General features: G+C 39.0%; 1 protein-coding gene across 1 annotated transcript; it reads right to left on the bottom strand.

Moving 5' to 3' along the window:
- Positions 1 to 1,467: 1,467 nt before the first annotated feature.
- Positions 1,468 to 6,792, bottom strand: LOC144237000 (butyrophilin-like protein 1). The gene is made up of 9 exons (XM_077770654.1): positions 6,714 to 6,792; positions 5,409 to 5,759; positions 4,531 to 4,812; positions 4,190 to 4,390; positions 3,591 to 3,611; positions 3,474 to 3,500; positions 3,264 to 3,290; positions 2,709 to 2,735; positions 1,468 to 2,019 (listed from the first exon to the last, which is right to left on the bottom strand). The coding sequence occupies exons 1-9, from the start codon at positions 6,790 to 6,792 to the stop codon at positions 1,505 to 1,507; spliced, it is 1,530 nt and encodes a 509-aa protein (XP_077626780.1). The 3' UTR covers positions 1,468 to 1,504.
- Positions 6,793 to 12,828: the final 6,036 nt, after the last annotated feature.

The following is a 12,828-nucleotide window of genomic DNA, read 5'->3' on the forward strand; positions in this document are numbered from 1 at the left end:
CTAATTATTCCCTGCCAGTGTGGCAAGACTCTTCTGGGCATTCTATCCCATATCCACAGAATTTACCAGGTTTTTCAGTCTTGCTTATAGGAGCACATTTTCTTCTTACCCCCGTTTAAACACTAAATACTGTTTTCTCTAGTCATCTCATTTTCATACAACAGTTTTTTTGGAAGAAGAAGGCCCTTTCCTTACCTCTGTTGGTGTCTATACTTAGAATTCCCCCAAATATATAATCATTTCCCTTATTAATATCTTGGGCAAAGCAGTAAAATCTCTCTCTCTCTCTCTCTCTCTTTAATAAGATAAATTCTTCAATATGCTCTCACCTCATTGGTTTTCCAAGACTGCTGTGATGTTGACATCATCACATTTGTTACAATTGGATTATGATTGATATTTATTTTTTCTTTCTTCATATTGTTCTTGCGTTTAAGATCAGCTTAGCTTAAATCAAATTATAATTTAACTTTTCTCCTTTAATATTTGAAAATAACACTATCTTGTCACTTTTATTCAGTGTTGCTTTGGGAAATGTGAGGAAGTTTATCTAACTTTTACTCCTTTGAATACTGCTTTAGCAGTATTACTTAAAGTATGATTCACAGACCAGTGGACTGTATCAACTATTTCTTACAAATTCTTTATGAGACAAGTATAGAAATAGAGTATTTCTAATATTTTAGAGTACGTTGACAGAGTAATTTCAAGAATATTGACTCTAAGGGTGCCTGGGTGGCTCAGTTGGTTAAACATCCAACTTTGGCTCAGGTCATGATCTCACTGCTTGTGGGTTTGATCCCTGCATCCGGCTCTGTGCTGATGGCTCAGAACCTGGAGCCTGCTTCGAATTCTGTGTCTCCCTCTCTTTATGCCCCCTTTCCACCCCTCTCTCCCTCTAAGAATAAATAAACATTGAAAAAATTAAAAAAAAAAAAAGAATATTGAATCTAACAATAAACTACAACTTGTAATTGTATGCATTTTTTATTGACTTCATTTTTACAATAATTTGTTTTATAAAATTATCAGTTTGTGATATATTAAATATAAAGCAAGAAACAGCATTTATAACAACAACTACAACAAAAAGATTCTTCTCTGCAATTCAGAAGCACTGCTGGATATAGTCAGAAATTCTGGTCATGGGGACTCTTGGAGTCTCAGGCCAAGAGGCCTCACAATCAGTGAGTCTGCGGTCACCCATCAGAACTGTGATGCCTGGGTGGCTCAGTTGATTGTCTAACTTTGGTTCAGGTAATGGTCTTCTGGCACTCACATGTTTCATGAGTTCAAGCACTGCATCGAGCTCTGCACTGACAGTGTGGAGCCTCCTTGAAATTCTCTCTCTCTCCCTCTCTTTATATCCCCCTCCCCTCCCACTCTCTCTCTTTCTCAAAAGAAATAAACAAATTAAAAAAAAATAGCATTCTAGAAAGTTTACAGAGAATGAGCTATTGTCTTCATAGTATGGGTTCTTCCTTTAAGACACTTAATATTACGCTTATGAGGAGAGCTTCATGGATTTAAAGTTGAAGTAAGGATAGAGTGACCCAGAGAAACTATCCTGAGTGAAGGAGAAGATGTGTGTACCCTCAGTCATGTCATAGAAAGAAATGTCATTGTCATCATAATCCAAAAAAATAACAATCTTTTGTAGATACCATTTTATCAGGAGATCCATTTGAAAACAAATGTTTTCAGAGATATAGCTGAGAGCCCTGTATTCATGTCCTTTCTTCTCTAAGACTCTGAATTTCTTGTTTTGTAGATCTTTGGGTAACCCACTGCTGCCTGTGGGTGTCTCATAAATGCCTAGAGTCCATTCATCAGTGTCCGTAAGATCCACTTCCCAGTAATGTTTTCCTGAGGTGAAGCCTTCCTGATTCAGTGTGATAAGGTTGCAGTCTTCTTGCCTATCCCTGAAAGATAGATCCTGAGTTTCCTCTTTGACGTTCTCTTTTCTCTTTGGGTCAGAATTATTCTGATGAAAGATTTCCTGATTTATAGTCACAGTGGCTGGAAGTAAAGAAAAAGTAAGGTAAAGGCCAACATTATATATTTCAGAAAGTTGTTGTGCAAGTGAAACCTTAGGAAAACAAGATCGAGTAGTGAAAGAACACTTGTCCCCTGAATGTGTGTGTGTTGGGGGAGGCAGAGCTCTAGAGTGCTCTCACCATTGGTTCAATGTTACTTGTCTCTTCTTATATTACCTATGCTAGTATCAGTGTCTTGGTAGAGTGCCAGAATGAGCTGAGACTTGTAGTGTTTACTTAAGAGTAGTGTTCTTTCTATGTTCTTTACAAATTAGAACTATGGTCTTCAATTAGTAACAGACTCCATGACAGCTGACTACTTTAAAAAGAGGGATTTAGTTACTCATCATTTTGAGCACTTTTTACTCGGTTGGGGATCACCTCAACAGGGTCTACAATTTCTGTTCAGAACCAAGTGGAACCCCCACCATACACACACACACCAATGAGAAAGCATGGCCAATATATGAAGGCAGAAATACAACCAGGTGGCTTATCCAAGCAGGAATTTTCAGTTTAGGCCAATAGTTAATGATCTTCATGTTCTTCCCTCTCTTTACCAGACTAATGATATTTCTGTCTTTTCAACTAGGAGATGATGTTAAAAGGGAAAAATGGGGTATCAAGGGCAGGTTGGAAAGGACCCAACAAGATAAACAAAGGACCACTCACCAGGCTGGAACTGTTCCTTCCTCCAGTCTGTAAAAGAGCAATACAAATTGAGGCTGTGATGGAAGCATACCCGCAGACTGAAGAGGAGGTACGCATTTCCTCTCCTGGCTCATTGTTGTCTCTTCTCAACTCTCTTTCCCTCCTGCTCTCAGCCCTTTGAACAATTGCAGTGTTTAGAAACTACAGGACAAAGGATGTACCGCCTGCTTGCTGTCTCATCTTAGAAGCAATCCCCTCAATTGACCTGATGCTGGAGAAATAAGTCTGGACAACACTTAGAACAGTGTCTAGTGTTCTAGACACCTATGACTTTAAGACCTTTGTGGCATGCCTCATTGAGGATGAAAGCTATAAAATGTCATTTTGTTTATTTTATTTTATTCGTTTTTAATTTTATTTTAGGGTTATCCCAGCCTATGACCAATTCGGAGTAGACTTTAAGTTTACAACCAACCACTTGCAAGTGGATGTGTGCTTGTGTGTTTTTATGTCTCCACTTATTATACTCAGAATATCAGAGGCACATGGCAAGATCTAAGCTAGAGAGTTACTTACCAGGATAAAGCAGGGCCTTCTTCCAATCTAAAACAGTACAAATCTAGTTAAGACAAATTGAGACATTCAGAGACTCACATTCTTCTCCTTCCCCCTTATTTTTTCCCACCAACAACTATTAAATCTTTCAGTCTTTCCCTCTGAGGAGAAGGAGCTGGAAAAGTGTTGGGCATCAAAACATTGAGTGCTGTGGGAAACCCAGTCACTTACCTGCATGGTATAGGGCCTTTCGCTGTTCTGAAAGAAAGAACATTCAGTGAGAGACCCAGAACAGATGTAGAAAAGGGAGCAAATTCTATACAGGGCATGAGAAGAAGCAAGACTCACCGAGGTCTGCCTTGAGGTTCTCTGAAAGAAGAGATAAAAATAAGTCTATCAAACTGGGTTTTAGCTGGTCTGGAGTTCATGGAGTAGTTGAATAAATTCCATGTGGCCCTCCCTTAAGGGTCCCATAGTTAAGTAGGTGAGAAGGATTAGAAATCTAATCTTGACAAGTGCTAGGAAATGACAATCTAAAAGTGACAAGTGTTAGGAAAAGTTACATGGGAAATGTCATGGGGTCACTGAGAATGTAAGATATTTTTTAATTGTTTTAGAAGCTTATTCTTGAAGGAAGAATAGGAGGAGAAGATGGAGGAAGACATTTCCACAAGGAGAAACAGCAGCATAGGTTGGGTACAGATGCATGAAGGGCATGGTGTGGTTTGAGGAGCCCCACCTTAGAAGCCTGATGACCACTGCCCACAAATCTCCAAGCTTCCCACATGGTTTTCTCCTTTCCATAGCATTCCCAGCTTTATGGATTCCTGGTACCCCATGTTTTCCTTGGGGTACTTTGACAACCTTTTATTTTGCCCTCTATGTTATGCAACCTGTACCCCCAGCTGTTCCATGAACCTCTGATTTGTCCTGCTGTCCCAATTTACCTCTGGCCTTAAGTGCCAATTCTTTTTCATTCTTCATCTGATCTCTTTCCTGAGATTCTTTCTTCCTTTTCTTTATTTCTCTTTCTTTGGCTTGGTGTTCTTTCCAGCCAATGTAGCTGATCCCAATGAGGAGGAGCACCAGCACAGGGACTGTCCCAGCCAGGGCTGGCTTCCATGGAGACATCCTGGGGAAGAAGGGCTCTGACACAGCCATGTGATGACACAGTGAGGACTAGCCTGGAGGCTGTTCTGCCCTCTCTCCAAGGCTCCCTTAGTCCTGCTTGCCTCTTCTCTGACCTCTCCACACCCCTACTCTGCCTTGGGGTTTGTGCCTCACTCACCTGGGAGGAAGATGGCTGACACTTTCTCCTGACCAGAGAGGGGATTCTGGATGGAACAGGTCACATTGCCCAGAGAGCTGTCTGTGACCACAAGAGATGCTTCCACATGGAAGAGCCCATCTTCATTTTGGGTGTGAGACTCAGAGAAAGACTGTAGCTTTACACCCATCGTGTCACTCCACCGCACCCTGGGTTTTGGGAACCAGCCATTTGCAGAACACAGCACTCGTATCCCTCCATCCTCAGGCCCCGTCATGTGAATAAGAGGCACAGAGCCCAACCCTGACAAGAGAAGGCATGTTCCTAAGGCTTGTGGTCCTTGGGGTTTAGGAGCCCCTGAGGCTGAAGGCCAAAGTGCTCTCACTAGTCTGATGAGCTAACTGAAGCTCAGAGGTCAAGAAACCTCTCACAGTGGTCAAACTGTGATTCAGTTTTGAAATCAACTTGATGCCTTTGCACTATACTTGGACTAAGAAAGCTTTGGGGTATTTCAAGGACAGGAAAAAACAGGTACAATTAAACTTAGAAAAAGGAGTTTAATTCTATAAATTGTCTTTTCCTACCGATTGGGTATCATTCTACTAATGTCTGAGGGTGTCATTACTGATATGAATTAATATTAGTCAGTTTATTTTGGGGGGCCTTTTAGGATACCAAAACATCTCCAAAAATATTGTCCTCTTTGGTGTTTAAAAGTGAACAGAGTACACAGTCATATCCTCACTGTATAGTTTAGGAAACTGACATCCTGAAAGGTAAATTAACATATCAATATCAATATACAAAAGATCATAAGAAATGCCAGGTTAGGAATCCATATGTCCTCATTTTTCTCTGCTTTATACCATGGTACACACATCTGTGCCAAGTAAACATACCTATAACATTCAGCTCCACAACGGCTTCTTGGGAATTGTGACCATCCTTAAAATGACACCGGTACTGGCCATGATCAGAAGCACGAACATGTTGGATCAGCAGGGCCACACTCCCTTTGTTGATGGAGGCCCTCACCAACTCTGTCCTGCCACGGTACTCCAGCATTTGCTCCCCATATTGTTCCTGTCCATTCTGATACACAAACACAGCAGGGGACAGTTGGGCTCGGTACCACCGGATGTGCATGTGGGCTGCACTCTGCTCAGGTGTCAGCTGACAAGGCAGAGTGGCATCTGTCCCTAGCAGAACGATGGTGGGCTCAACCGGTCCCTTTACAGAAAACCCGAACACTGCATGAAAATCAGACAGATTGAGGGAATGAGTAAGGGGGGATGAGACAAAAGCCCCACTTGCATTTTTTTTTTTTAAGATTTTTTTTGAGAGAGAGAGCACGTGTGCTCATGCACACATGTGCATGAACAAGCAGGAGGGGGCAGAGAGAATCCCAAGCAGGCTTCACTTTCAGCATGGAGCCTGACTTGGGGCTCCGTTTCCACACCACGAGATCATGACCTAAGAAGAAATCAAGAGTCAGTTGCTTAACCCACTGAGCCACCCAGGTACCCCCATTTAATACATATATATGTATACCGATGGGAGAGCTTTTCTGTATGGTAAATAAATTCTTTTAGAATTGTTGTGTCAACATGTATGGACATCAAACATTTTAATGTTCCCTGCCTAACTGACATCAAATTAAAGAGATGTTAACAAAAGAAAGTCATTATTATAATCTCATAACTGGTTTCTCTACAAACCTGGAGTCTGAAAACTTTATCCTAAAGGTCCATTCTATTTATGGAAGAAGAATTTAAGTCCCAGCAAAAAAATATTTGTCAAAGATGATAACCAGCTAGAACCCAGGGATCCTGAGAATTCTTTATGCTCAGACCTGGGTTTTCTTGGGAGTGTGAACATTATAAAGTACATTTTTAACCGATAATTACATCAAAATTAAGCAGGCTAAAATCATCCATACTCAATAAAGATTTGGATAAACATTATAGCTATGAGTTTTTTAAGGTCTACCAAAATAAGGGGCGTTGACACAAAGATCACTCCCATTCTCGGCCAGAACTTTCCAATGTTCTGTTAGTGTGAACACAGTCACAGTTTCCCCCCAATATTGGCTGCCTTTGAGAGGAGATACACTGGCAACTGATGGATGATCAAGTATTTTCATCATCTAAGAGGAGCCATTGAAAACAAGCCAATAAATAAAAAGCCTGAGGGAGAACACTGACCTGTTGAGTACCATGTAGACACCTGGAGAAGGAGGAAAGGGAGGAGGAAGCCATCATAATAGCTGGGAGAACCCACCATCTTCTTCAGAGCAGAAAGTAAAAGCACAAAAGGTTTACTCTGACAAGGAAATACTCTGTGGGAGAAGGTGATAAGTAAGTCAGCAGAGAGAAAACTTTTAGGAAAAAAAAAATCCCTGTTCAAAGATTTACTTTTATACAGTTTTTTGGCTGTTATTCCTTACAGACTACTACCAATTCCAACCCCTTCCCCAATGGATTTTCCTTCCCTCTCTTCTTTCTGAAAACCAGCTGTTTCTCCAGCAGAGAAACTATAAACCATTCTCTTGTGTCCTATGGGTTCTCTTGTTTACCTATGGACTCACCCTCTCACCAAAGCTCTCTTGAAATTGAAAACCCTGAGTTCATTTTGAGAAATGAAAGCAGACACAAAATTAGTCCACTCCTATTAGCCAATCTAACTTCCTCCTTTTTTAATTCATTCATTGATTCATTCATACATCTATTTATTTTGACCACAAATACACTTGTGGCTTAATTCCAGAAAGAGAAAGGAGTTTTCTCACCATGTGATTTGGAACTCAAGCCCTTTTGTTTTTGGGATCCACATTTCCCAGAGACACACCTCCACATCACCACACATTTCTTTCTCACATCCAGATTGAGCCAGGGGGGCTTCCTGGAAGCTCCTGATCTCCTCTGTGCAACTACAAGCCCCATCTCCAGAGACAATTGGTACCTGGTTGTTCTTCTGGTCGGCATCCAAAGGTGTGGCGGTAGGCGCTGGGAGTAGCAGGTTTCTAACCCATCCCTGGATTGGAAAATGTACTTAGGAAGGGGGGTAAACGGGACTGCCAAGAGGCGCCAACAGGTGAATGCCTCTCCTAGAATGAGTCAAATGAGTAAGTCACAGCCTGCCTACAGCTTTTCCTGTTACTTTGAAAAGTAGAGGTAATCCAGGTCATCCTAGGGGACTTTGGACTGGGTTAAGATATAAAATGATAGGAAGTCTAAGGTGTGCTTTGGTAAAAAAAATGCTCACCTTCTTCTACCTGCAAAAGGCTGAAATCACATTATTCAGTGAGGGAGAATCCTCTTCCTGTGTGATATTCAGCGATATACTTCATCCCAATGTTTACTTCACAAAGTTAAGATTTAGAGAACAAGAATCACAGATACAGGCTTCCTCCTACCACACCCCAGCTGACACTGGAAGCCACATGCTGAGCTGTGAGGGAGAAAACAAGAGGTCGGAAATGGAGGGCTCTTTATGTACTCTGAGAAATATAGGGCTGTATATCCAAAAACTTTAGGGCTCCATAAAGTAAAATGGAAACAATAACACAATTCTACAGTTCCAGACATAGAATGTGCTCAAAGAGAATTTCTTTCCACTTGACATTCTTTCCAAGTCCAAGACATGAATTTTCATGTCACACATGGTTTATAGATAATTAGGGACACAAATCGCTATTGCATAAAAATTAGTATGTAAGCCACTAACAGTCTGGTGAAAGGGATACCAAGATCCTAAGTAAATATTCTCTAGACACAGTGAGATACATTTGACTTTAAAAATCAAATTTTTGGGAGAGAGAGGGCAAGATGGCGGAGAAGTAAGGAGCTCCGTACTTGCACTCGCGCCCATACATCACNGAATGTATGGATTTGGGAACATTGGAATGTATGGATTTGCATACATTGAAATATACATTTCAATGAATTCTTACAAATGCTTACACTCACAGAACTACCACCTCCCTCAAAATATAGAACAAATGTGTCTCTTGAAAATTTCCCTCATTTCCACTGTCAGCCAACTCATTCCAGGAAAAACAAACACTATTCTGATATAAATCATGATAGCTTAATATTGCCTATCCTAAAACTTCAAAAACGATAAAAAAGAAATCATACAGTATGTCTGCTTTAGTGTTTGGTTTCTTCGGATAAACAAAATGTTTTTTGGAGATTCAACCATGTTGTGAGTATCAGTACATTTAAAATCGTTTATTGCTGCATAATATGGTATTGTCTGATTATAGTACAATATATTCTTCTACTGTTCTCTTCAGGGTTACTTTCCCACCCCACTCACTCCTTGGCTACTCATGCCCTCTCCTATCATGTAGGGCACTTCTCCCCACTGAGACCCCTCTGTCTCAGCTGGGCTCTGACATCCACCTAATAGTTTAAGTCTGAAGTATTTGGGAATGAGAAGGGAATGCTGAAAGAGACAAAGTAAGGGTTAAAGATACTGCATGCCTCTTGTTTGCTTTGAAGTTTCTGAATATGTTTGTGTGTGTATTCTGTTCCCAAACACAAATAGATTAATATACATTTCCAACAAAACAAAAAAAATAAGTGTGAAAATTTCATATACATATTTTAAACATTTTTTCCAATAATGGAGAATAGTTTGAGGAAAGTCAGTTAATCTGTGGAGAATATTTTAAGGGAATTACATCATGTCTATATAATAGTGTTCATGTTTTTAAGGGAAAAGGTGAAGAGGGAGGGTAAGTGAGCACTACAAGATGTTATTCATTTCAAAAAGCAGTTTTAAGACAGTGTGAACAGTATAATCTTATTTGCTTAAGAAATATGAAAGGATAGATATCAAAATCACAAAGAAAGCTATCATATGGTATTTATTTTTGAGTGATACAAATACGGGTGTTTCTTTTTTTCTTTTTTCTTTTCTTTTTTCGTTAACAGGTATTTATTTATTTATTTACTTATTCTTAAATAGTTTATTGTCAAGTTCATTTGCATATAGCACCCAGTGCTCATCCCAACAAGTGTTCTCCCCCATGCCCATCACCCCCCTCATGTCTTTCTTTTTTAATTTTTTAAACGTTTATTCATTTTTGAGAGACAGAGGGAGACAGAGTATGAGCAAGGGAGGGGCAGAAAGAGAGGGAGACACAGAATCTGAAGCAGGCTCTAAGTTCTGAGCTGTCAGCACAGGGCCTGATGTGGGGCTTGAACTCACAAACTGTGAGATCATGACCTGAGCCGAAGTCAGATGCTTAACTGACTGAACCATCAAGAGCCCTCAAATATCGGTGTTTCTATTTGTTGTTTTTGCTTATCTAGAATTTTCTGATTTCTCTAACATGGTAAAGAATAATATGATATAAAGATTTTTAAAAATAGAAATGTGAAGTACAATAGGAAGGATTCATTTATAGGAAACACAAGACTAAAGAAACAGCATTCATGAGAGTGAAAAACTGGCTTAAAGTAAAAATCAAGTGAAAGGGTCAGATACGGGAGCAGGCACCGCTGAAGGTCAAAATATTGGGAGAGAGCACTTGGTGACACATGGAATGTTGCATCACCAAATTGTACACCTGAAACTCATACTATATGTTAAGTAACTGGAATTTAAATTAAAATGAAAAAATATACATTGTGCTAGAAAAATGGGGTTACTGGATTCTTCCAGAATATGATATCTTAAATCAAAGAGATAAAATCTAAGAAACATAAGTTAAATTAAGCACATTAGATCCAGAACTTCAACATTCATCTAATAGGCTTTCCAAACTGGGAAGCAGATTAGGAGCCAGAATCAGAAGAAAGAGTACTTCATAAAGTGTTAGATTATTGGAGGAAAAAAATGTCATTTATGCATAGATTTTTTTAAAGTTTTAGAACTCCAAACAAATAAAAATCTCAAAGCTTCCAAAGTCCAGAAAACTCCTTATGTACAAAAGAAGAAGAATTAGATTTCATCATACATCTGTCATGTTGAATGTTGAATTCATTGCTAGAAAATAATTAAATGTAGCCTTTACATCCCTGAGTAGAAATTAGAATTATCTAAGTGACAAAATGAACATCAAAATGTAAGGGCAAAAGAAATTTCTGGACAAGTAAGGAATCATAAGTTTCCCCCTCACAAAACTTCTCTTGTGCAAAGAGTGAAGTTTGCGGGTTTTGACCGCAGGGGCTTAGAGCAGGGAGAAGGTTTGGAGATACATCTCATGCTCTGTTTACTCACTTTGAGTGGTTACTGTTATCTGGGTTGAAGTAAGGTGGAAAGATAGGAGATTTGGCAGATGTTGTCTATTGAAGTTGGTTACCTAAGAATGGAGGAGCCACATGCTGACTATGTGTTTTTCTTTTTCTGGTAGCCTCTCCCAATAGAGCAGTTGCCTCCAAGGGAAACTGTGACTTTTCTGTGGTAGTGACTTATTTCATAAATTTAAGGTCAAGTATCATTTATATTCATGTCGAATCCCTGACTGTTTAGAAAATGTAAATCCAAATCCCTATTGAGATTACATACCTAAGCAAGTTTCAAAAAGAATACTTGAAATAAGCAGATATCTTGGTATTTGTTTATATTAGAAGGCCTGCAAAAGATCTGGAACACCCAGCACAGTGGAGGACAGAGTTAGATAAGTGTCATGTGGGTCATTTCTACTAATCCATGTTAATTGCCTGCAATGGATTTATATTAATCAAAAATTAAGAGAAATTGTTAGATCTCACAAAGTCATGAGTTTGATATAGCATAGTTTATCTAGCTTAAAACTTCTATAACTTCATTTATATGCTCTATAATAGTTCTGTTCATTTCTGACTAAATTAGAACTAAAATTTCTTTTTGAGTTCCCAACTGATTTTGCATTTTTTAGTCCAATTGTATGCTATTAGCACCATCCAGAAGCCTGTGTTGTTACTAAATGTACCTATTTGAAAGGGCAATTTTGTTTCTTTGAATAATTTCTCTCTGAATGTTATATTTTTTAAATTAATAGTGCCATATCTACAACTGCATTAGAATATGTCTGGTTTATATTTATTTCTTGTTCTCTATTTCTCTTATAAACCGCATATAGATGTTCAATCTGAGATAGAGATTTTCAAAAATGTAAATTAGAGTTTAAAAATTTTTTTTTAGTCTCTAACTCATAATTTCTTTCTGTCATTCTAAGTCAGAAACAATTATTCTAGAAGTATAGAACTTAAAGGATCTTCAAAACAAAAATGATTTATGTAGACAGGGACAGTAATCTCATCATTACATCTTCCATTATTTATAGCATTGAAGGAAGATGAAAACCTCAGAGGATCATTTGGGAAATTTATACTGTTTTTCTTCTATCCTTTTTGAGATGGATAAAATCTGGATGTTAGTGGAGAAAATTTCTGTTTGGGACAAGAGTGTGAATGTGTACATGTCTTCTCAGTTCCTTGCTTAATGGAATGAGGGGTCCAAGTGAAAGATGAAAATTCATCATCAGAATGGCAGATATATTGTGGTGAATGAGCAAGACATTAAAATAAAAATTGCTAAGAACTTACATATAATTTATAAGTTATTGACACTGTTCTAAGTACTTTCCATACATTCATGTACTCCTCACACAAAACAGGGTACATACTATTATCCAACCCATTGTCACATGAGGAAACTGAGGCACATGGAGGTTGTGTAACTTGCTTAAAATCATTAAGTTATAAATAGCCTCACCAGGATGTTAAGTCAGATAGTTATTAACCTAAACAATATACTTCTCAGAAAAAAAGAAATGACTTGCTTTTGATCCTGTCTATGTTTTGTAAGTGTGTAATCATTAGATAGATTTATTAAACATAACTGGTCAAAGTCTTCTTTCCTTATCTTATTTTACTTTCAGTTTTGAATGTGTTATGGTCATCAAAAAGAAGTGTACTGCTGAGAGAGTCCTATGCAGGGGCTGTCTTTCTCCCAGTTGTCTTAAGCCCCTTAAAAAACCATCCCAGGCTTCCTCCTGGACCCCGTGTTTTGCAAAGTCTGATCTCCTCTTGCCATTTTGGAAATACCTGTGGGCAGCCAAGAGCGGGTAACTGGGAGGAATGGATCAGAGTATTTATCCCTGGTGCCTGTGGCCTGAGTCTGAGAAGTTTCAGAATGCCTTCATTTCCGTAAGAAGAACTTAAAAGATGTAAGTGTTGCATTTTTGTGGGTGATGAGCAAGGGAGAGAGAAGTGAGAGCATTTGGGCAAGGATCCTAAGGGCTGACAGAGGACAGGCCAAGTTATAAGTGCTCCTCCACCATATAGGAATGTGGTGGGGGATGGGACATGAAGGGAAGTGGAA

Source organism: Crocuta crocuta, unplaced genomic scaffold, assembly GCF_008692635.1.
Source record: "Crocuta crocuta isolate KB4526 unplaced genomic scaffold, BGI_CrCroc_1.0 scaffold530, whole genome shotgun sequence".
In the NCBI taxonomy this organism is placed as follows: domain Eukaryota; kingdom Metazoa; phylum Chordata; class Mammalia; order Carnivora; family Hyaenidae; genus Crocuta; species Crocuta crocuta.